This window comes from Leucoraja erinacea, chromosome 22 (genome assembly GCF_028641065.1).
Source record: "Leucoraja erinacea ecotype New England chromosome 22, Leri_hhj_1, whole genome shotgun sequence".
NCBI classification, from domain to species: domain Eukaryota; kingdom Metazoa; phylum Chordata; class Chondrichthyes; order Rajiformes; family Rajidae; genus Leucoraja; species Leucoraja erinaceus.
Window position 1 is genome coordinate 25922760 of NC_073398.1, and position 25966 is coordinate 25948725.

The 25966-nt window shown below is 41.6% G+C and overlaps 1 protein-coding gene across 1 annotated transcript in view; it reads left to right on the plus strand.

Annotated features, from left to right (window-relative positions):
- LOC129708055 (golgin subfamily B member 1-like) overlaps positions 1 to 25966 on the plus strand; it is a 65062-nt gene that overhangs the window by 18365 nt on the left and 20731 nt on the right. The window contains 6 exon segments of the mRNA XM_055653599.1: positions 6930 to 7044; positions 8460 to 8539; positions 14001 to 14085; positions 16628 to 16704; positions 18019 to 22125; positions 22127 to 23412. Coding sequence (XP_055509574.1) covers positions 6930 to 7044; positions 8460 to 8539; positions 14001 to 14085; positions 16628 to 16704; positions 18019 to 22125; positions 22127 to 23412 — 5750 coding nt within the window.

Here is a 25966-nt window from a genome sequence, read left to right on the forward strand (position 1 = left end):
TAGGTTGCGGTGTGGCAATTAAATGGCTACAAGCTTCAATGAGTGAAACTGTTTTGTTTCTGGGCAGAGTGACAGTCATGTGAATCGTGTCAATCGTGAAGCCTAAGTAATCCATGTTAGTAGTAGGCTCCAATATTGATTTATCTGGGTGGAGGATAAACCCCAAAGTTTCAAGGAGTTGTTTAGTGGCTAACACTCCTGCGACAGCTTGATCCCGTGTTCTTCCTAATATGAGAACATCGTCCAGATAGGCCACTACTAAATGTTTTAATTCTCTCAATTTCTTCATGGCCACTTTAAGAATTTTCGTAAATAGTCTGGGAGCTGTCGTTAAACCATTGGGCAAAGCTCGGTACTGCCATAGCTGGCCCCTCCAGATAAATTTCAGATATTTAAAGTAATCTTTATGAATGGGTACCAAATAGTAAGCATCTTTGATATCTATGCTTGCCATGTAGTATCCCTTGGAGATCAGTTGTCTGGCAGTGACAAATGTCTCCATTTTGAAATGTTGATACTCAACAGACTGATTAAGTGATGTCAGGTCAATAATAATGCGACATCCACCATCTTTTTTAGTTTTGAGAAAAATATTTGATACAAATTCTTGCGGCTCGTGTGTGGTCATTTCTATGATGCCTTTAGCCACGAGCCGATCAAGTTCAGCTTGTCCTTCTACCTTCTCAACTGCCGAGGGAAGGAACACCCTTTGGGGCATGTGCTGAACTGGCGGTTCTACGCCTGGTTTGAATTCAATCTTGTATCCACTAATACTGTTGAGTATAAACTGATTGTTAGTAAGGGAGCACCAAACATGCTTGAAGAACCTCAAACGTCCCCCTGTTAATACTACACCCGTTTGTCCGTGTATGTTGACAGGAACCAGACCCACCTACCTCCATGTTCCCTTGTGGGGTCGTTTCCGGTGGGTCTGGCCCAAGGTTGTCCGTGTTGGTGCTGCGGTGGGGCGGCGCATCTTCCCACGGCTCCGCCCTGGGCCCCGCTCTAAAAAAGAGCACTGGGGGTAGTGGGAGGCGGTCACCAGGCTTTCACCAGCTCGGTATCTGCTGGTGGCTGCCGAGGCGTGCGGCCAATTGGGTGTCTTCGCCCTGCTCTGTCCTGGCCCTGCCCTCATGAGGCCTACTGGTTTTGCCGCCTCTTCCAACTCCTTGAGACTTTTGGCCAGATCCGCACCAAATAGCAGCGCCTGTCGTTCGGGCGCTGGAGCTTTACAGAGGCCCGCATATGTTGGGTTGAGGGCAGGCCTGATGTTGTCCCGCCGTAGGTTGTTTAGCTCGTACGTGGTGCCGCACATCAGTGCGAGGGCATCTTGCTGGGGTATGGTCAGGTCTTCCTCCCCAACTGACCGAGCAAAGGCGGTGACGGCTGCTGAGTGTAGCTTCAGGACTCGCTGCATTTTTACCTCCTGAGCCCTTATGTGCTGCCCCAGCTGGTTCCAGATCTGCCCATTTACCGTCTTGACCTTCAGCGCCTCCCAATTTTCCGGCGCGATGTAGTTGTCAAGGGCCTGCTGGACAGCCTTGTCCTGCAGCGGGTTTTTGGACAGCCTGTTTATAGTTGCCGCCATTCTGGGTGGCAACACCATCCCAGTTGTTGGTGGTGCCGCATATCGGCCCACTACACCCAGTAGCTCTTCTTCCGGCACGCCCGGCATGCTGACGATATCCTCCGCCTGCCCTTGGGATAGGCCAGCCCAGTCCTGGCCTCCCTTACTGCCCTCGAATATAGAGGGTACAGAAGGGTGTGGAGAGGAGGAGGCCAAAGCCCGTCCTCCTGGGAGATGCCGCATCTCCTCATTAATCATACGTTCGAGGAGCTGCCTCATGCAGCTCATCCGAACGTCTCCCCTTTTCGGTGGGGGAGAGTGTTCCCGTTCCTCCGAATCATCGGAGGACACCGGCCGGTCGGTTTTCTGTGTCGCCTTCCTCCCTGTGCGGGGCGTCGAGATTTGCAGCACTGGGGGCGGCTCGGTGTCGGGTGAGCGGGAGCGTTGAAAAAGCTCCTCCGCTGCGAGAGGCTGCCGTCCCGCTATGGACCCGTCCTCGGGTGGAGTAGGGCAGGCAGTCCTCCTGGCTGGTCGCTTGCGAGAGGCCATTATTCTCTCTAGCGCGACTCTGAAACAAAAAAGGCACTTACCTGAGGTCTCGTCTTTATGCTGCAGCTGGAGAGCCTGGCTCCAGCTGCTGCCGCTGTTGCACTGCTGACGTAATGCCGCGCCTGCGCGCTGGGTGGGTTCTTCACGTAGTCACTCACGTGACTCCGAAGTAAAATTGCTGTATTAGAAGTACTCATGGTTACTTTGTGTTGTAATAATTCTATGATTCTGTAGTTCGAGGAGAAAATAATTGATGTAAAGTAGATTCAGTGATCCGGTGTTAGGTTTGTCTTGTTAGGTGCTAGGTGTACTTGATTGTACACCAGCAAGTGGGATGTTTAGGACTCGCTCAACATTGACACACTTTAGATGCTGCCTCATCAATCTATGTGAACCCTCAGCAATAGCTGGCAACTGATTCAGTATCAGAGATCAGAATGTCCCAGTTTTGATCACTGCTCTTTGTTGAGTTTGCACATCTCATGTTAAGAGTTGCAGGGATGATGCATCTGAACAGTAAAAGCCCAGTCGGTGGTCTTGCTGGAAAAATATATTCATGTAAGTGTAGTAAAGCAGGCAAAATAGAATTGATCCAGCTTCTGTTTGTTTACTTATAATTGCACATGCAGAGTGGACTTTGATTTACAAGACGGCATGAGTTGAATGTACTCCACTAGTGAGGGAGTGGAAAGAAGGAAATCTGCTGATGGAACTAAAATAGAGGAGTTAAATATTTTCTATCAATATTGGCAGAATGTGACAGGAAAGATTGTGAGCTAATGTAAAATGATATTTTATGAATACTCGGTTGTAAATTAAGCTGCAAACACCATGTGTCTTTCTTACAGCTTTCACTCCCTTCTTTGATCTTTCTTCCTTTGTCTCTATTAGTTGGGTTTTGCCTATTGGAAAACAAATGTATACTCTTGACAATGAGGAAGATCTTTTCATAGTTAGTATAACCTTTGCTTTTCAAATGAAGCCTTGCCATCTCCTCACACTGCATCCGTCCACCCCGTCCTTGCAGTTGGATCTCACCTACATTCATTCAGTCAAATCCTTTCCCAACAGCACTTATACTAAATGGAGTGTGACTATATGGCACTGACTGCAGTGTTGTACTTTACCAATGCTTTGTGCTAGAAGCTGCATTTTGTTTGGTTGTTGATGCAAACCATCACGACATGGTTCAATTAAAGTGGTCAGAAATGGAAGCTCCATCGGACCTGAACCCACTGTAGTATCCAACCAAGCCTGCCAATCCAGGTTAATTGAGGGCTTGTAGGCCTGCTGTGTGTATTAACATATTCTGGAGGGCTTTTGAAAGCCATTTCATAGTACCCTTTTTCAGTCTCTGAAAAATAATGCACTGACCTTGCAAATTATTGAGGCTTTATTCAGTTTCTTTTGTTTTTGTGCTTTGCTGGGCATTGACTTGGCACATTGTAAAAATAAATGCAATATAGATTATAGAGCCTTAAATAAGGTAATAACAGCATGGACACTTCTGTTACAGCCTCAAACCTGCAGCTGAGGAGCTATTTCAGTACTCTGATTAAACCTTAAGCAGCTTGAGTTGTAAACTGTTTCCACCATTTATATCTCAGTTAGGTGTCAATCTTGTTCAGGCAGTCTGACTTCACTTGCTCTAATTGTTTCCAGCTGCTGGGTGAAACAGGATGTGCTCCAGTATAGTGCAGGTCATTCCTGTGAATAAATTGTAACTCGAACAGTAAGCAAGTCATAAATATTAAGTTAATGCAGCATTGCCTGCAGCCCCACAGCAACCGATAATGCCAGTTTCCCAAACGTTTGCTTGTATGTACAGGCTAGATGGGTTAGATGTTTGTAAGATGGGGAGGACCTGTAATCCTACATATTTTATTGTAGCCTCTGCTATTTGTATTACTACATTTGTCCTTATCATTCTCAAACTAGCATTCACCAAGCCCCTTTTTTTTCCTTTCCCAATAAAGTGCATCTTCCAAATCTACTCCTTAACTTGGTCTTCGTTGCTCATCATTCCGAATGTTAGCTTCCTTCTTCGAATGCTAATTCACTTTGTTTTTTCTTGTTTGCTCATTATTCCATATCTTGCCTTACCTCTGAAATGGCCTTCAGATCCATTTCATCTCCTCTCATTCTCCAGGTGCCCTGTACACTTTTCCTTTCTTGTTTTTGCTACTGAAGGTATAACTTTCAGCCATTTCCCCCTTGATCTCTCTCAAATCTCTGCATCTATATTTAATTCTTAAAAGCCTTCTTGAAACTTGCATAGTCCTCACTTCTGACCCTTCCACTGCATCTGTTCAAAGTTTGTTTCTCTTCAATCGTTGTAAGACCTTTCCTCAGAATTAATGCTGGTGGTGTAGGAAGTTCAGTGCTTTCATTACCACTTCTATTGTTACACATGGTCTATCAGGCACAGCCAAGTTCATAATAATCAAAGGTATGCACATGAAAATTTAAATAAAATTCAAATGACTGCTTGATGTATACCTCTAATTAGAAATAGAGGAGGATCCTGAGATAAGTCTTGAATAGTTTATTTCTGCAATAAAAGGTTCCATATTTCTGTTTCTTGAGTCAGCTACAAGTTAACGATTTTGGGACTACTTAAATTGTGCTTTTTGAAACTATACCTTCTCTGTATTCTGGCTTTAGGTCTTGCTTTCCAAATACTCAATTTTAGTATTTAGGCACCAATATTGCCTGGAACTTCTTTTTCCGATAACAATAATATTTTTTTACCAGACATTTTTGGCTGGTACGAGTCTCAAGCAGGCATCACTTACTCCATGTTTCATAAAACATAGGACAATGCAGCACAGGAACATGCTTGGCCCACAATGTCTGTGCCAACCTTTATGCTAAGACCAACTCTAAGACTATCTGTCAGATATAATCTGTATCCCGCCATTTTCTGCATATCCATGTGCTTGTCCAAAAGTATCTTTAAATGTCACTATTGTATCTGCCTGCACGACCACCTGCATAAGCGTATTCCACAGTGTAAAAAAAAAATTGGACCATACATATTCTTAGAACCCTTACACCTTAAAACTATGCCCTCTGGTATTTGATATTTCCATCCTGGGCAAATAAATGTGTACAATGTTAGCTCCCTCTTGGTTAAAGTCTCTTCACTGGTTAGATAATGGAAATCTTTCAGTCTTTATTATTAGAACATCTAATATGGGATCGATTGACCTAGTTACACCAAAGTTCAATGACTCCCAAACTCCATCTTACTCCCCTTTAAATCTTCATTCCTAAACACCACTCATTGCTATCATGAATGTGCAAAGACTTGCTCTCCAATCCCCTGAATAATTGACCCACAGATTCATTACCCTTTATACAAAGGTATTAAACCTAATTTTCCTATGATTAAGCTTCCTCTTGAGTTGATGCACCAGTTTATGCTATTTGTTGTTATGGAAAACAATTTATTATCCTGTTTTCTTATGACAGAGAAGGAAGCTGTTGAGCTCATTGAGTCTCTACTTGCTCTCAGGACAATCCCATTTCCCCATCTATTTTCCTACACCTGTGTTCCTTCATTCCCCTACCATTCTGGTTCTCCTGCTACCCACATACATTAGTTTTAATGAACAATAGCTATTCAAGCTACCAGCATGTCTTTGGGATGTAGAAGGAAACCGGCGCATACAGTGAAAATCTATGCAGAGTAAGCAAACGACACAGCACCACAAATCAGGATCGAATTCAGGGAGCTGAAACTTCAAAACAGCATTACCAGCTGTTGTTCCAGCATGGTGCCCAATTTGTTTGGGTTAATTTTACCTGCAACCCTTCCATTTCAAATATTCCAAAAGGCGAATTTCTGTCAACGGTTGTAATCCTGTTGTAACCCCTTGATTTTCAGTTTCATATCCTCGTAAGATGTCATAAAGTGACCACCTCTTATATTGTCATGAGCATTAGATTGAATTACCATTTAAAAAAATTCACTCAAGTGTGGATGTTACTAATAAATCAAAAAAAAAAACAAATACAAATACAATTCATAGCCAGTCCACAATTACCATTTCGGAGGGGAGGTACGATTTAACCATAATAAAAAAACTGATCTGGATTTGCATAAAAGCCAGATACGGTCAAAACAATAGAATTACTTCCCAAAAAGCCATTTGTGAATAACCCGAATTCTGTGATAATCCAATAGCTTCAGGTTCTACATTATGGGTAGAAAGTTGTAATTAGTTTGTTTAATTAAATTTGAGTTTTGGCCTCCAGATCGTCTACTCAGATTTCTGAGACTCTATTTGAATTGACCACACCCTTTGTGTAATGTAAATATACCATGTTAAAAATAGCACATGAATAAATGAATGGAAATTGTATTCCCTTAAATTGATCTCCTTAATACATTGTCGCAGAAGATCGATATGACAACATCAGATATGTCACCCAATTTCTGAATTTCTTGCTGTTGTCATTTCTGGCCAGAACGTTAAGCTAATATTCATAATTGAAGCTGCCTATGTAAACATTTTGAATGGAAAATCTACATGGAAACTGCACATATCCTAATGTTGTTTAAGGCTTTAGCCAAAAAATGGTCCCTGAGATGAATTTTATATAAGCATCATTGTATCTCACATTAGGATCACTATCATGTATATAAAGCAAACTCATACTTTCAACTATTTGGGACCAATGTATTTATTTCCTAAACAAAATCCTAATGTAGATGTTCTTAGAGCATCTGATTTCAGATTATCTCATCCATAAATTTTTGCTTATTTTTTTTTCTCCTATTCAAACCTACCCCTTCATCACCATCTAGACTGCTGCCGAAGAACAGTTGGTGACATCTCAGAACAGAATGGCTGAGTTAGAGGAGGAGAAGGGAAGCCTATTATGGAGGATAGTAGACTATGATGAGGTCAAGATGGAAAATGGTAAATGTATTTAAAGTTTTAAAGTAGACGGATAGTTACATAATTATTTTGCTTGTGTTGGTTGAGGTAGGGTTGTTGCTTGGGCTTTGGGAGAGTGCCTTGCTCATCTAACGGTGTCTTCAATGAACTGTAGGAGAGCTTTCTAGCATCTGCGTGTTCTTTTGCCCAAAGGACCACAAGGCTCTCAAAATGTGAAGAGAGTGCCTTTTTCCATATAGACTTGTGAGATGTAGCACATACCTGCATATTTTTAAAGAGGTGAGTGAGAGCATGTGGTGCAGGAATGAATTAATCAATTTCAGAAATGACAGATGGAGGCGCGAGAATCAACACATTCTCGTTTACAAAACATAAATACAAACTGTTGGAGTAACTCAGCCGGTCAGATAGCCTCTCTGGAGGACATGGATGGGCAAAGATTTGGGTCAGGACCCTTCTTCAGGGATTGCAGTAGGTGGGAGAAAGCTCACTCAGAAATGTCACATGCTTAATGGTGCAAATCAGAATCTCATTTCTACAAATTAAAAAAAAAAGGAAGAAAATTCTGGAAACACTCTAGGCCAGGCCACACCTGTGGAAGGAGAAAATTATTGCTGTACATTAGTAATCCTTCAGAACTGGGACAAAGACAAAAATAAATTGGCTTTCAGTAGAAGAGAAAGTGGGGAAAAGATCTACCAAACAAGTGGAATACCTCTGAGCAGATGAATTCAAATGGGTTCAAGGTTGCATCACCAGCACATTAAACTGTTTTATTGGCGTAATGTATTGTAAACGGCAAGAATGTGGGATAAGTCTAGCAGACCAGTCTATACAAATAGAATAAGAAATGGTGGAACATGCGGCAGCATTTCACAAGCTAGCAATGGGCCTTGTTATTGCAAAGTACCCACATATGCAACACAGACAAAGAAAAGCAATGTGCTGATAACAGCTACCGTTTGCTACATTTACATGCTCTATCAGAGAGCTTCCCTTTGTTCTATCCATCTCTTCTCACATCTTTCCTCCGACAGAAAATTAACTTTTTCTCTCTTTTCCAGTTCTGACAGAGTCCTAGAACTGAAAATTAATTGTTTCTCCTTCCACAGATTCTGCCTGACCAACTGAGTGTTTCCAGTATTTTCTGCACTAAGCCTCATTCATTTTTGCCATTTATCTTGTGAAACAGATTTGCAATCTAACTATCATACCTTGCATGCATCCCTTCCTTTATATATAGAATTGAGCGGAGATAGGTCTGTTTCCTGCCTGATATGGAGAACTGAAGGCCTATCTTCTAATTATGCAGCATTATAAGTTGTGTTAAGGCAGGAATTAATAATGGTTGAATTACAGTTCATTGAATCTTGATGTGAAATGTGTCATTACAAATAGAGGCCAGAACTGAAGAGCTGTTTATTTGTTTTTCATAGAACATCTGCGAGGCAGGATTGAAGAACTTGAAGAGCATGGGGCTATGATGTTGGCTCAGCCCATTGAAAAGTATACACCGGTATGGGCTGAAAATGGCAATTATGCCATCTTTGTTGAAAAAGAGGTGTAAAACGTGCCTGGTGACCACAGGCCAGTCAGTTTAACCTCAGCATGGGAAAGCTTTTAGAAACAATAATCAGTGTAAATATTCATAGATACCAGAAATTTAAGTTGACAATTGCAAGCTAGTAGTACAGATTTGTGAAATGCAAATTGTATTTAATTAATGATTCATTAGTGATCATATTTTTGATGGGGCAATAGAAAATAATTTTTAAGGGAGGTGCAGAAAGGATATAGTGGTAAACCATTCTGTTTCAGATTGGAGGATGGTGGATTGAAGGGTTGGTACTGGTATTGTTTTATTTTCATATAGGTGCTGCAGCTGTGGGTGTGCAAACTTAGGTGTATACATTTGTGGACAACAGCTTGAAAATATGGTTAAAAAAATAAGGATGATTGTAATAGGTTGCCAAAAGACAAGCTGACTGAATGAACGGATAGGTTGGAAGATGAAATTTCATATAGTGAAGTGATATAGTTTATCAGAAAGAGTAAGAGAGATAGAATTGAAATGGCTCAATTCTAAAGGCTGCATCAAGAGTGTTTTATTGTTATGTATACAAAAACAGGACAATTAAATTATTCTTGCAGTAGCACAACAGGTTTGCAAACACTGTACACAATAGATAACATAATAATCAACAAAAACTTGTTAAATAAATGATGCCCAATTATAATCCAATATAGTGCAGAACAAAATAAAGCTCAAAGTCCCCAGTGCAACCAAGACAATTTGGAGTTTAGTTGGGGTTCATAGTGTTCATTAGCCTGATGGTTGTTGGGAAGAAACTGTTCCAGAACCAGGACATTACAGTTTTCAGACTCCGACACCTATTTCCTGATGGCAAAAGTGAAGTAAGAGCATGGCCAGAGTGGTGTGGGTCCATTGGTGGAAGAATGGGATTGAAGGATTTTAATCTAAAATGGGTCAGCATAGACTAAATGGGTCAATTACCATCCATCTCTGCTACAGTATTCAGCAGTGACCCCATGGATGCCAAATCAACTGCTTATCTTTTGGTAACTGGTTCTAGAACTATCATCTCTGCTCAGTGTTAATGATGATTCCACGGTTGCAGGTATCATGAAGGGCAGGATAGTGAAATCTGTTTGCACACAGTACATGGTGCAGATGTTTACTTGGGTAGGTTAGGAGATCTGAACCGCAGGACTTCCATGTGGCTCACAGTCAGAGTAGAACTTTAGCAGAAGAGCAAAACATGATGGAAATGCTCAGCAGATTGGGGAGCATCAGTGGAGAGAGAAACAGAGTTAATGTTTTAAATCGGTGAATAAACAATTGGAAAACTATAGAAATAATAAAAATGTATGTTCCAGCGAAATGGGCACAGAAAGAACAGAAAAGATTTGAATTGCATGAGACCAATAATTATTTTGGGATTTTATCAGTTGTTAGCAAGCTTGTTTTTTTCCCCTGCTCTTTTCAAATAACAGTTTAACTTCCAGAAAATGCCACCGTTCCGTATTCCCAATTGCTGCACTTCAATGGCAGCTTAAATTGTTGATTTAAATATATAAAAATATATAAAACTATGAAATGAATGGTATCTTTGTAATTGCATCCATTTACAGTTGAGAGAGTGGGGATGAGAAGAGAGGATTTTGGATAGAAGAGTTAGAATATGATATTTAGAACTTTAGAAGTGTTTGGGTACTGGAAGATTAGATTTCATTTGGAAGGATACGGTGTAAAAGGAATGGATGTACTGAACTTTCATTCTCCTTGAAATTTATTCTGTCCTTGGGTAAACTGCAGTTTAAATCATATCAACTGGATTAGGATTAGCTGGATTGAGTCAAATAGAGGTGAATGGTATTTTTATTCGATCAAATCATTATATCACATTTCCAGACCAATCCTTGGTGCTTAATTTTATGTGAAAGGAAAGCAAGAAATTCAAAGCAAAGGATTCAAAGTAACATTAGCAAATTTGCAGATGACACAAAGCAGGGTGGCAGTGTGAACTGTGAGGAGGATGCTATGAGAATGCAGGGTGACTTGGACAGGTTGGGTGAATGGGTAGATGATGGCAGATGCAGTTTAATGTGGATAAATGTGAGGTTATCCACTTTGGTAGCAAAAACAGGAAGGCAGATTTCTATCAAAATGGCCTCAAGTTGGGAAAAGGGAAGTACAGCGGGATCTGGGGGGTCCATGTACATCAGTCTATGAAAGTAAGCATGCAGGTGCAGCAAGAAGTGAAGAAAGCAAATGGCATGGCATGTTGGCCTTTATAACAAGAGGAGCTGAGTATAGGAGGAAAGAGGTCCTTCTGCAGTGTATAGGGCCCTAGTGAGACCACACCTGGAGTATTGTGTGCAGTTTTTTTTCCCCTAATTTGAGGAAGGACATTCTTGCTATTGAGGGAATGCAGCATAGGTTTACAAGGTTAATCCGGGGATGGCGGGACTGTCATATGCTGAGAGAATGGAGCGGCTGGGCTTGTATACTCTGGAATTTAGAAGGATGAGAGGGGATCTTATTGAAACATATAAGATTATTAAGGGTTTGGACACGCTAGAGGCAGGAAACATGTTCCTGATGATGGGCAAGTCCAGAACCAGGGGCCACAGTTTAAGAATAAGGGGTGAGCCATTTAGAACGGAGACGAGGAAACACTTTTTCTCACAGAGAGTTGTTAGTCTGTGGAATCCTCTGCTTCAGAGGGCAGTGGAGGCCGGTTCTCTGGATACTTTCAAGAGAGAGCTAGATAGGGCTCTTAAAGATAGTGGAGTCGGGGGATATGGGAAGAAGGCAGGAACGGGGTACTGATTGGAGATAATCAGCCATGAAGGTCCCTCGAAAGGCCCAATGGCCTACTCCTGCACCTCTTGTCTATTGTCTAAGAAATGCATTTTCTGCAGCCACTCCCCATCATGATTTAAAAGTCAAAGTTGGGGTGAGAATACATTAACTAATCTATCAAAGACGTTCAAATTTTTTTTTTTTAATTCTACCATCAAAGCCCTTCCATCTAATACCCAGTTTCTAAAAACCCATCACTTTCACTGATAGCCTGTCCCCTACAAAGTCCATTTGTCTTGTGCCTTTAATATCCTGGTATTATTAAAAATACCCTTCCCCAGTTTTGGAGCAGAAGATTTGCACTGTAATTGTTCATCGAACAAAAAGGGAAAGTCTAAAAATAGATTTTTTATTTGCAGCAGGTCATGTTTAAATAATCTGAGGTCACTGGGGAAGCAGAGGCACCTTGAGCCTTAATATAGGAGATAATAGGCTTTCGGTGAGAGAACATGGCTTAAACAACACAGCCTGCTTCTGTCCTGCAGCTGATTGAATCTCTCACATCTTATTAACACAAGATTATGGACAGTCAGTTAACTACATCATAATGGGGACAATTTTATAGTTGCATGTGTACAATGACACAACGTTTTATATGAACACCAGCACCTGAACCTTTTCAAGAGCTCTATTGGTAAATATACCGCTAATTTGTGTTTTAAGCCAACAATGAGTAGGATTTCAATTCAATCTCTTGGCTGCGCTGATAGATGAAATCATGACGAAGCTACAGATAATGCCAGTTATATGTGTTCAAGAATTGAAAGCAGTTTGGATTCTAGGTTCTATAAAAAAACATAACCTTCCCGATGACAATAGTGAGGTGAGAGCGTGGGCAGGGTAATGTCAGTCTTTAATGATAGTTAGCTGCAATTTTTGAGTCGGTGCCTCCTGTAGATCCCTTCCATGACAGGAAGGTCAGGTCAGTACCCGAGTTGGATTGGCCAATGTCTAACACTTTCTACAGCTGCTTTCAGTCCTGGGTGTTAGAGTTACTGAACCAGGCTGCGATGCAGCTGGTCAGTATGCTGTGTATCATATACCTGTAGAACTTTGATAGAATATTAAGGGATACACCAAATCTCTTCAAACATCTAAGGAAGTTGAGGCATTGATGAGCAATCTTTGTGATTGCATCCATGTGCTCAGCCCAAGACAGATATTCAGAGACAAGCATGTCCAGTATCTTGAAGCTGTTGACTCTCTTCACCACCGCCTTGTTGATGAGCACAGTTTTTGGATCCTTGACTTTCCCAGTGATGGGTAGAGAGCAAAGATCCTATAGCGGTGTAGGATATTTGGTAGAGAGGGGAGCCGGACGAGTGAGTGTGCTGTCAAATGAGGAGACAGAGAGAAGCGGCTTCTGACTCTGGAAACCCACAGCTGGAATGAGCGTGCAGGCGGGCAGGGCTTCACGAGCTGCACCGACAGTGAGGAGAAGGTTCAGCGCGTGAGGCGCCACTGCCGAACAAAGGTCCTATAGCGGAACGGAGCTGTAGAATCTTTGTTCTGCAGAACTTTCTCGATCTTTCTGCGCCTTTAATCCACAGCGGCGGGGGTTGGGGCCAGGAGGCAGGTGGGCCTGGATTGGTGGGCATGTGGGTATTGTGTCATCAACAGCTGGCAAGCGGCGATGATATTTTTAAAAGTGAGTTTTGTGAACAACGTTATTCAAAATCTGGGGAAATAATTGACCAAATTTAGAGAGGAGTGCATTTATGAAATCATAAGTTAAATCCCTACCAAGATTGTAAATATCTCGGCGTTTTTGTGTCTGGCTTTACGCACGCACGCTCGCGCACACACACACGCACGTATTTTTCCTACCGGTCGGTTTTCCCTGCTCCTAAAAACTCCGAGCATGAAGGAGAGTTTGAGTGACCTCATAGGACCTCCTAGGACCACGTGTTGACCCTGCTGCGAGTTTGAGTCGAGGGCAAACTCGTGTAAACTCGCAGATGAGGTTGCCTCAGTGGGACAGCCCCTTTATGTCTCCATTTTACTGCTCCACTACAAAATCTTGAATCGGTTTTCTCCTCAGTGTGAGTCTCTCACTACTCCCCTCTTAGAATTTTGTCGCTCTCCTGCTCTTCAACCATGTTTTGTCTGAACTCGCTACCACGGCCATTGTTTGAGTCTGAAGAAGTGTCCCAACATTAAACGTCACCTATCCATGTCCTCCATAGGTGCTGCCTGAGTCAATATTCCAGCATCTGCAGTTCTTTGTGCATCAATCACATTATTAATATCCCTCCTTTTTCTGATTAATCATTACTCCTTATTCATCCAACAACGTTGGTAAAAGATGGTGCAGGAGCTATGTCTGACTATATAGTCTTGGGTAAAGTAAGAGTACAGAAGGGGATTGAGCTCACAGCCTTGAGGTGCTCTTGTGTTGATGTTTATCAAGGAGGAATTGGTGTTGGCAGTTCTTACTGATTGTGGTCTGCCAATGAGGAAGTTGAGGATTCAATTGCTGAGCTGCATGATGGGCTTCATGAATCTTATCAACTGAGATTATGTAATTTGATTGTTATCACAGCAAAACATTATTGAATATTACTTATGTTTTTTTTTTCTTTTTAATTAGACTGAAGATACTGGCACCACATTATTGGAAACTGTGGTACTGAACCAAGCAACCCAATCTGGAGACATTTCACAAAGTACTGCAGGTAATGATGGTGCTTGGATGAAATGGAGAAATTGTTAGCTGTACTTGACGAGAAAAAAGTAACTGTGAACAATAAATACTTGAATAATATTTATACCTGAAATTACGTTCTAAGTCTCTGCCAGAAGATCATGTGTTGCATTGATTATTGCTGGGCAAGGTTTGGAGATGTTACACATTCAAATATCCAGATGAGTCCTCAAATAACCTATAATCAATGCGATAGGAGATCCACTACATGTAGCAACAGACATTGTTTCATTTAGAGCCATGCAGCACAGAAACATAGGTGCAGGAGAAGGCCATTTGATCCTTCGAGCCAGCAGCCCCATTCAATATGATCATGGCTGCTCATCTAAAATCAGTATCCCGTTCCTGCTTTTTCCTCATATCCTTTGATTCCTTTAGCCCTAAGAACTAAATCTAACTCAAAACAGGCCCTTCGTCACAACTTTCCTATACCGACCATGATGCCAAATCTACGTTAGTCCCACCAGGCTGTGCTTGTCATATATCCCAATAAACCTTTCCTACCTGTCCAAATGTCCCTTAAATGTTGTTATAGTACCTGCCTCAACTACCACCTCTGGCAGCTCGCTCCATTTACCCACCACTCTCTGTGTGGAAAACGTTGCCCTCAAGTTCCTATTAAATCTTATCCATCTCACCTTAAACATATGTTCTCTGGTTCTTGGTTCCCCTACTCTGGGTAAAAGACTCTGCATTTCCCCAATCTTTTCCTCTCATGATCTTATACACCTCTATAAGTAGGTATGTTGCAAAGCCTACCTGAAACGTGGCTGAAAATCTGCCCCAGCCCGTGTGCGCGATTTTGGCGCCGTTTAGAGGGGGTGGGTTTAAAATGCGATTTTCACTAGGCTGTTCCAATCGAAGATGTTCAGCTTAGTAAATCATTAAAGAAAAATTGCTGAAAGACCCCGTCGCAAAAGGTATTATTAGTTCTTATGGCCTTGTATAATAGTTATAATAGTTTAAAAATCACTCTCTAAACCCGCGACCTCACGCAACCACAGGGCCGCATGGAGCTGTGTACAGAAGGTATGTAGCTTATTTTTACATTAAAAAGGGCTTCTTAAGAACCCTTTATACAAAGTTTACTATTGCGAGTAGCTAATTTTGGGCCCATTATATCCCGCTGTATTTTTCTGTGCATTTGAGGGCACAAATCCACCGCAATGTGAACGTTCTAAACCAGCGCGTTCACAGGAACCCATTAGAAAGCTGATTTAAATGGACTTTAATTTACAGCAATTGAACACTAAATTCCTTCCATTTGGCCTATAAATTAATGTCAGATTTCAAAATCATGTTTTATTGTGAATTATTTATGAATATTATTTGGACACTTGGGCTATTTAAAAATGTTAATAATTTATTAAGAAATGGACAGATGTTTAGATCTAGTAATTGAAGTTTGAAATTAGCTACACTTGGGTAACTAACTAATTATATGTTTTAATTTCAGGTCATCCCAAGTAAGATTATTTTATATTTGTTTCAGAATGGTTCAATCTACGATAACTGAAAATTTCATTCAGTTCTCTTAATTTTTAAGAAGGTTATGGCCTTTTGACAGCACACGATCACAGCTTTTTTGTCTTGTCCATAGAAAATCAATAGGGAACAAGATGCTAATTTCCGAGTATGAAAATGGCCATAACTTTTTAAATACTTGAGATATGAAAGTGAATTAGGTGTCAAATTAAACTTCTTTTTATGCTTTATCTGATGGGATAAATTACAGACTTGATTTTTTAAATCTCAAAATTTTGTAACATTGCTACTATAAGACCATCCATCAGCTCCGGCACTCCTCGGAATAAGTCCTAGTCTGCCCAGCCTCTCCCTTTAGGTCAGGACTTCGTCCTAGTAACATTTTTGTTAATTTTCTCTGTACTCTTTCTAGCTTAACAACATCTTTCCTTAGCAATTGCTATAGCTAGGTGGTCAATCTTAGGTTGAGCTCCCGGATAGTCAGCTGGTTTTGGATCCTACCATTGATATTCAGTTGCATTACCACTGCTGAGTGCCTCAACATCATATATGGACCAGATGCATAGATAATGGTCCCAGAAAGCGCTGGGAACCTTACAGCAAGTAACTCATATTTTGCTACACCAAGGCCAATCCACCACCTATAAGTCACAAGTTAAGCACATGATGGAATGCTCTGCACTCAGTTGTGTGAGTGCTATTCCAAAGGCACTTCGAAAATGTTATGTTGGCCAGGACTGAGCACTGTGCCCAGTCTGGTCAGAATTCTCACCGGGCAGTGCCCTGGTGTTAGCCAGGGGTCTTAGTGGGCATTGGCCAGGAGACTCATTGGATGCTGATATTTTATCCAGAGTTGTGCAGTAAATGACCTGATTTTCAAGCTGACATTTCCAGCCTGACATTGAAAACTGGGGGTTTTCACGCAGCTGGCAGTGTATACTGTCGCAAACATCCTAGTGGAAATTTGAATATACATAAGGAATATCTAAACTCAGAGGTTGATTATAAACAAATATTTAACTTTTCAGAGCAGGCTGGCAACGTAGAGAATCTTCACGATGTCCCTAAACCAGAACAAGAAGCAGCAGAACCGATGGAAGTTCAGGTACAGGAACCTTGTGCTGTACCTTCCCTACTGTCATGAGTTTCAATTCCAGCTTCATATTGTGGCAGTCGTCTCTGAGAAGCTTCAGAGTGAGGAGATACATAAATACAAGTCTTGGACATGCTAGGGACTGCATATATTGGAATCTTGAACAAAATACAAAGTACTGCAGGAACCTAGCACATCAGGCACCATCCTAGGATGGGACAGATGACCATCTGGGGATGGAAGTGGATAGAAGTGGGGAGGTCATGTTGCAGTTGTATAAGACGTTGTTGGTGAGACCGCATTTAGAATACTAGAAGACAGAGATATTGTCAAACTTGAAGATATGGTCAAACTTGAAGAGTTCCCCCCCCCCCCCCCCCCCCCCCCCCCCCCCCCCCCCCCCCCCCCCCCCCCACCCCCTGCTTAAGGAATTGGACAGGCTAGATGCAGGAAAAATATTCATCATGTTGGGTGAGTCCAGAACCAGGGGTCATTGTATAATATAAGGGTAGGCCATTTAGTACTCAGATGGAGTTGTGAATCTGTGGATTTCTCTTCCACAGAAGGCAGCGGAGGCCAATTCACTAGATGTTTTCAAGAGAGAGTTAGATTTAGCTCTTAGGGCTAACGGAATCAAGGAATATGGGGAAAAAGCAGGAACAGGGTACTGATTTTGGATGCTCCGCCATGATCAGCGGTGCTGGCCCGAGGGCGAGTGGCTTACTCCTGCACCTATTTCCTATCTTTCTATATTTCTATGTTGTACGTTAGAAATAAACTCAGACTAGAAACCTTGCTAATGCTGACTACGCTTGTACTGTCCTTTCTTTATCATTATGTATTAGCAGCACCATCCCATGACTTGTATTTATGTAAAAATACATCAAGCTAAAGAAGGGAGCATTTAAGCATCTGAACAAAAGGTTGACAAAACCAGTCATTTATAAAGAACAGCATAACTATTCCACTACAGAAGTGTGCAGATCCGGGGAACAACAAGAATATAGGAACTATATTCTTCTTGTTCCCCTAGTGCCTAACTTTAGAATAAAGTTCCACCTCACATGGAGAACTATAGCTTTATTTGGGGGAAAAAAATGCAGGGTGGTTTAATTGCAAGAAGTGTTCCTGAGTTTATTCCAGATTTCTGACTGATGGTTTATTTGCTAATGTTAAGACAAAGGAAATTGCAAATAGCCAAGAAGTCTGAATTGTAATTTTATATGCTATTTATATCCCCTATCTAATTTAACCATATATGCACCATTTCTGAACTTCTCATTGTACAGCAGTAACTGAACTTTTACTTTTTTCTTTTTAATTCAGCACATTGAAGTAAAGACTGAGGAAAGCAGTGAGGTTGATTCCCTGCTGAGGGCCAGTTCTGACAAAGACAAAGAGCCTGCTCCAGTTACATATCAACTGGCAGAAGTCCAAAATAATCAGCAGGTATTGGACAGGCAGCATTCACCGTTGACCGAAGATGGGATTTTCTGCCAACAAAGTTTGGAGGATAGAAATCAACTTATACCTGAGCAACAAGAAGCGATGTTGGCCTTAAATGAGAATGTTGACATAATCGCAGAGACGAAGGAAGGAATAAGCACCATCATGATAATGAAAGAAAGGGCCAGTTCAGGTGCTGAAGTGGAGAGCATGACGGTTTCAGTACAGCTGGAGGGGAAGACTACTTCTGTTGTTCAAGTAGAGCAGAGTAGTACAACAGTTGTCCATCTAGAAGAGCATATCTATTCCACCACAGAAATGTACAGACCTGGGGAACAACTGGAATACAGCTCCGCCACACACGAAGAATTACAAATGATCTTGGGAAATGAACAGGATGGTGGAACTTCAGGAAGTATTCCCGAGTTTCATGTGGTTCAAAGCAAAGAATCTGAGAAACTGCAAGTGCGCATACAAGAACTTGAAAAGAACTTGGAAGAGGTGGAGGGCTCCTACAGCAAGCAGCTGGAGGATAAACATGAGGAATTGATGAGGTTAAATCAGATAATTTTGGATTACAAGGAGGAGACGGTGAATGCAAAGGAAGCCATTAACAACCTGAGTGAAGAGAAGAACGAGCTTCTCAGTCAGATTCAGCATTATAGTGATGAATTGTCCACATTACCTCAATTAAAAGAAAAACTGACAAAAGTGGAGGAAGAGGCTGTTGATGAAGGGAAAAGGAGCCTTTTGGTTTTGGAAAACATGAGTATGCAGAATAGCTTATTGCAAGAGCAGTTTTGCAGTGCAGAAAACGAATCTAGATCAAAGGATGTGAAAATTGAAGCCCTGGAGCAGGAGATGGACATCATCCAGTGTCAGGTCACTGAGCAAGAGGCAGTCATTACAGCTTTGAGAGGGGAGTTTCAAGAGAAGGAAGAAGCATCCTTGAACTTGGAACAGCTTGTCAAAGATGATAAATCCAAAATCGAGGAGCTACTACAGAAGGTGGTTTTCAAGGAGCAGGAATTGCTGAGTGTGCAGCAAAGTCTTTATGAAAATGTAAGCAAAGTTCAGCAACTTCAGGTGAGTCTGTCAGAAAAGGACAGCGAAATGGCTGAGGTCACTGTGAGTATGTCCGAGAAAATGGTAGAATTGAACGAAGATAAATTTTCATTGGGGAACCAACTGAAACAGTTGAAGGAGCAGCTGTTGTTGCTGCAAAGAGAACAGGAAAGTAAAGAAGAGGAGAAACCCATTAGTGAGCATGAGCGATCCATCAAGGACGAAGAACAGACTGACGTTGCACAAAATAGCATTGACAGATTTGACCTGTTACTGAAAGAGAAAAATGATTTAGAGAAACAAGTAGAAAACCTAACGAAGGAGAATGAGCAAGTAAAAAGAAGACTCCAAGCAGTGTTGATAAAGAGGAAAGAGCTTTTAAAAAAGGTGGAAGAAATGAAACAGGAAGCAATCAATAAAAACTTTGAAGCGCAGGAAAGCTCTCCATCAGGAAACAAAACAGGATGCAGTGATCTAAAATCTGCAGAGATAGTGAAACCATGTGAAGAAATTCAGATCCAGGATCAACATACAGTTGATCTAGTTAGGACGCTTTCCGAGAGAGAAGCAGATTTGCAGAATGTTAGGAAAGCTCTCCAAGATCAAGAAGATACTGTTTGTCACCTTCAGAATTTGGTAGAGGATCTGCGACAAAAGCTTCAGGAAAAGGCAGATGAGGTGAATTCACTGGAAGCAACTACGTTGCTCAAGCAGGTGGCCATTCAACAGGTAACATTGCAACATGAGATGGAAGAGAAGGATGTTAAGAACGAGGGCACAGAAATAGATTCTGAAACTGTACCTGAGCCCACTAGCTCAGTGGAAAGTTCAGTAAAAAGTAAGCAAAGTGAGTTTGAGGCTAAGCTCTCCATTTTGGAAAAAGAGAAGGATCAGCTGCAGAAGAAGCTTGAGGAAGCCGTCAGTTTGCGCAAGGACACAATTAAAAAGGCTCAGGAGAAAAATAGACTCCATAGGGAACAAGCGAAACAACAGAAGCAGGAATATAATGCTTTGCTGGAGAATTTCAATCAACAAAGTCAGGAGAAAGAAAGAATTTGTGAAGAACTTTTAAGAATGAAAGAGCAGAGCCTGCTATTGGAAGTGAAGCCTCCTTCAGCTGGAGAATTTCATCCGGGAAAACTACATCGGCGGAAGTCTGAGGAAGAAAGTATCCCAGAGAAGGAGTTGCCGGAGAGGGATCAGCATTTAGATTGGGGCTTTGAGTTGGTGGAGTCTTCGAAGACAGAGGTGGTTCAGGTAGATGGAGAAGTATTTGAACCAAGAAGTGAAGATACTTTGGTGGTACGATTAAAGGAAGAACTTGAGAAGGTCGCCAATGAAAAATATGAACTTGAATTAAAAGTGCAGAATTTGGCAGATCTTGAGCAGCGAAATTTGGAAAAAACAGCAATGTCTCAGGATGAAATCTCTGAGCTGCAAGAAACCCACCGCTTGGAGAAAGAGGAGTTACTTAAAGAAGTTGAACTTCTGAGAAAAAGATATGAGAACACAGAATCACATGCAGAAGCTTTAGAGACAACCACAGCTGAAAGTTGTGTTTCTGAAGACCTGGCCATTCTAAGTAAGCAATATGAGAAGTTGAAAGTCATTTTGCAGAAAAAAGATGAAGAAAGAGAACATTTCTATATTCAGCTGCAGGAAAAAAAAGCGCTTTTCGATAACCTGGAACAGAAGCTCTCTGAGAAACAAGATTTTGTAAATACTCTACAGTCTCAAATGGAAGAGCAAGCTAAAGTGTTTGAAGATGAAAGAAGACTTCTTCAAACAGAGATCTTGGAAACTCGACAAAAGCAAGAAGAAGATACTGAAGAAGCAAAGTCTAAGCAGCATATACAGAGGAAGCTACAAGCTGCGTTAATCTCACGCAAAGAAAATTTGAAGGCAAACAAATTACTGAAGGAAGAGCTGGACAGTGTAACAACGTGGAAAGAAGGATTAAGTCAGAAACTGACCGAAATGGAGCGGGTCACAGAAGACCTGAGACAGGATAAAGAAGACCTAATGACAAAATTGTCAAATCTTGAGGAGCAAAAGGAAAAATTAATTATAGAAGTGGATAAATTATTGGTAAAGGACCAAAATATCAGTGCTTCATGCGAGAGCTTAAAGCTGATCATTAGTGGCATAACACAAGAAAAAGATCTATTGCAACAGGAAATTGAGGTCTTAAAAGGTGAACAAAAGGCAGAGAGCTTAGATTGGCAACGGAGGCATGAAGAATTGCAGAAGGAATATGAAACACTTCTGCAGTCCTATGAAAATATTAGTGGTGAGATTGAGAAGATGCGTCGTGTACTGGAGATTGGTAAACTGGAGAAGCAGGAATTGTTCGGTAGGATTCAATTGGCAGAAGCTAAGAAACTAGAGGTTGAAAAGCAACTCGAGGGGGCAATACAAGAGCAGGAGGGTATGAAGGAGAAAATGAGGAAGTTTGCTAAATCAAAGCAGCAAAAAATCATGGAACTTGGAGAAGAAATTGAGAGACTTCAGTCAGAACAGCAGTCTGAACCAAGAATACAGATTATGCCAAGTGAATCCTCAGACTTAAAAGAAAGACATTCTCAGGAGGACCTTCAGAAAGCAAGACGGGAAACAGAAGAGGCGATGAAAGAGCTTGAGACATTAAAAGTTCAAAGAGATTTTTTGGAGAGAGAGACCAATGTTTTGAAACTGGAACTGAAAGAGATGGCTGAGAAGCTGGAAAATAGAGAAAAAGGTTTAGACCAATTTCAAAGTAACATCAGTCACGAACAGGAAATCAAAATGCAAGAAGCTTTCGATACATCCATTGTAGTAGAAGTTAAACAAGAATTAACTAGTAAATTAGGTTCTTCAGCAGAGTCAGCTGCAATCCGTGCCTCTCCTGAGGGACCTCAAGATCTTAGCTACCATAATGAAATTTCCAAATGCAAACAAGAAGTGTCACACTTTGATGGAAGAACTAAGACAGCTGGAAAATGACAAGCAAATAACAGAGAATGCGATGCATGAATTGGAGAAAACAAACCAACTTATGAAAAGTGAACAACACAGTTTGGAAGAGCAACTTGTTAAAAGTAAGGACGAATGGAAACACATAAATAAGACTGTCTCTGAACTAGAGCTGGATAATCACCAATTAAAGCAGAAAGTCGATGAGGTAAAGAAGGAGAAAGCATCTGCAGATTTGGATAAAGATGATCTGGAAGAGCGACTGATGAATCAGTTGGCAGAGCTTAACAGTAGCATTGCCAATTATCAACAGGAATCAAAAGAGCATAACGACCAGATATCACAGTTAGAACTAACAATGAGAGGGTATCAGAAACAAGTCGATGAACTGGAAGAAGAGGTGAGGCAACTTCAGAGAGACAAAGCAGAAGTTGCAGCCAAATTGCAAAAGGACTTTGAGCAAAAAGTTAAGTCAATGCAAAAGGGAAAAGAAGGGGGTAAAATTCACAACAAAGAATTACAGGAGCTTCTTAAGGAAAAACAACAAGAGGTCAAGCAGCTGCAGAGAGATTGCATTCGGTATCAGGAGAAGATCAGTGGTTTGGAAAAAACCATCAAGGCATTGGAATTTGTTCAGCAAGAGACCCAGAAGAATTTGGATGCTGCAAGGAAGGAAATAACAACAAAATTGGAAGAATGCAAGAAGTCCCAATCAGAATTGCTTTCCTATAAAGTACGATTCGATGATGCTCAAAGTGAGGCAGCTAGAATTCTGGCAGACAGGGTGAAACTTGAGGAAGAAATCCAAACTCTTGAGAATAAGTCCAGAGAGCAAACCAACCATATGGAAGAACAACAAATGAAAAGGCTTAATCTAGAAAAAGATCAACATAGAAAGGAGTTGAAAAACATGCAGGAGAAAGTTGAAAGTTTGCAGCGTGAGAAGAAGCATGCTGAAGACTCTATTGAGGCATTGCAGGGCACGTTAGAAAAGAAGAAAGAAGAAACCAATCAGGTTCAGGCAAATTTCAATGAAAATCTGGCCAGGCTGGCAGCTTTCACCCGTAGTATGTCCTCTTTGCAGAATGACCGTGATAGAATCATTGATGAGTCGAAGAAGTGGGAAATCAAGTTCAATGAGGCGATATTGAAGAAAGAAGAAGAGGTCAGGGTAAAAGAAGACTCTTGCAACAGGCTGAGGAATGAGCTACGGCAGACTACCATTCATCACGAGGAACTGAAAATCAAGCTTTCCAGGTAAAGCAAGAGCAAATGTGTAACACTGGCTCTGCACAAACAAAAATGATGGGTATTACCTATGGTTTCCCAGTATGTGTGGCTGACAAACAAGGATATTTGAAAGATGGCCCTTTTGTTTTAGACCAAATACTGAATTGCTGGTTTACAGTTTATCTATATTATTTATAACTAAAAGTCTCATCTTGTATATATGTATGTATGTTCCTGAAATACAGCTAAAACTTTACATGATAGCGCACCAATTTTAGGGGCGCCCTACTCACCATTCGCCTGCGTTGTGCACTATCACGTTTTGTTATATTTTAAAAGTAATTCACTTTATAAACTTTAATGAACCTAATACTGTGAATGGGACACGTTTCAACGTGCCAGTCACGCCTGCGCAGTGCTGTCCCACTTGCCGGGCCCGTCAGCCGCGCCTGCGCAGTTGGGAGAGGGTTGCCTGGCCCGGTGGTGGTGTGCCCAGATGGAATGAAGAGACGAAATTTGAAATAAATGAACGTCTCGAGGATCTCCGAGAAAGAATGCTCCCGAAATACAGCCTAAACGGTACACAATAGCGCACTTTAGGGGGCACTTTACTCGCCATTTGCCTGCGGTGTGCAGTATCAAGTTTTGTTCAAATTGTTGCGCTATCGATAAAGATAAAATCCAAGAATAATGATCCCTCCGTTTGGTTGAAACCTGAAGGTCAAGGAAGAGGAGTGGAGAATATACGTGGGAGTGTTGGTGCAAGTCGAATTTGTAGTAAAGAAAACAAACTCAATGCTAGCATTTATTTCAAGAGGGCTTGTATACAAAAACAAGGATGTAATGCTGAGGCTCTATAAAGCGCTGGTAAAGCCACATTTGGAATATTGTGAGCAATTTTGGACACCTATCTGAGGAAGGGTGTGCTGGCTCTGGAGGGGGTCCAGAGGAGGTTTACAAGAATGATCCCAGGATTGAATAGGTTAACCTATGATGAGCGTTTGTTGGCACTGGGCCTGTACTCGCTGGAGTTTGGAAGAATGAGGGGGACCTCATTGACACATACAGAATAGTGAAAGGCTTGGATAGAGTGGATGTGGAGAGAATGTTTCCACTAGTGGGAGAGTCTAGGACTAGTGGTCAGAAGATTTAAAGGATGTTCCTGTAGGAAGGAGATGAGGAGAAATGTATTTAGTCAGAGGGTGGTGGATCTGTAGAATCTTTGCCATAGGCTTTGGAGACCAAATCAGTGGACATTTTTAAGGCAGAGATAGATAGATTCTTGAATAGTACAGGTTCCGAGGTTACGGGGAGAAGGCATGAGAATGGGGTTAGGTGGGAGAGATAGATCTGCTACGATTGAATGGAGCAGTAGACTTGATGGGCTGAATGCCCTAATTCTACTCCTATCACTCATGGCCTAATGACCTTTAATGCCAAATGTTATATATTCACGTTAAACTAATATTCTACACAATTATCTGATATGCCACCTTTTATGTCCTTGGCTGTTATTGAGTATTTAGATTATTATTTTAAATAATTAAGGCAAGTTAGGCTCTATCAGAAAATTTGTCTTTCAAATGTCTTAATTTCACTGCCATACCTTAATACTGTGGAGCAAAATTCAAAAATACTGCAATTGGAAATTAGAAAATGAAAAATAGCAAATGACAGAAATACATAGCAGATCAAGTAAGACTTATGGACCTGTCCCACAGGTAATTTTCAGGCGCCTGAAAAACCGGCAACTGGAACGGCGACTGTCAGAGTGGAACGCGCGCGCGCGCACACACACACTTACTCACTCACTCTCACACACCAGCCCGTTATGCAGGCGGGGGACAGGGCAAGCGGGGGGAGCGCTGTCTGTGTGCAATTCACACTGTGCAAAGCCAATGTGATATAGACACACACCGCGATGAACAGGAAGGTTGCCGCTGTAATTAAGATGGTGAAAGCACAGTGTACGGTAAGTCCTTTAAAAGAGGGGGGGAGAAGGAGTGGAGACAACTTTTAAGAAGCCAGAGATAAACGGCTGTGAAGCTCAGCGGACATTTAACATTACTGGTCGGTTATCCTTGGTTCTGAAAAATACTGCTTATGTGTTTTTTCCCCAATAAGCCAATGAAATTCACCGGTCAGCACCGGCTACTAGCTACAAGAACCTTCCACCTCCTGGCAGCCCACTAGGACCTCCTGGCGACCCACCTATAGCACGAGAATTCTCGCTACTCTCCATGGCGACTGCATTCTGGTCGCCGCTAATTTTTCAACATGTTGAAAAATTTGCGGCGACCGTAATGAGGCTGTGACTAGTTCCCAGAATGCGGGAACTCCTCACGACCATGAAGGCGACTCCCTGGCAACCACCCGTGAACATGTGGCGACCATGTGGAGACTGCATAGTCTCCTGCAGTCACCTAAAAAGTCGCCTAAGTGGGACAGGCCCATTATGGAGAGAGAAGCAGTGTTAATGTTTTAGGTTGATGACCTTGAATTACGAAGGGCCTAAAACATAACTTCTCTCACCACAAATGCTCACCGACCTGCTGAGTACTTCCTGTATTTTGCTTTTTTT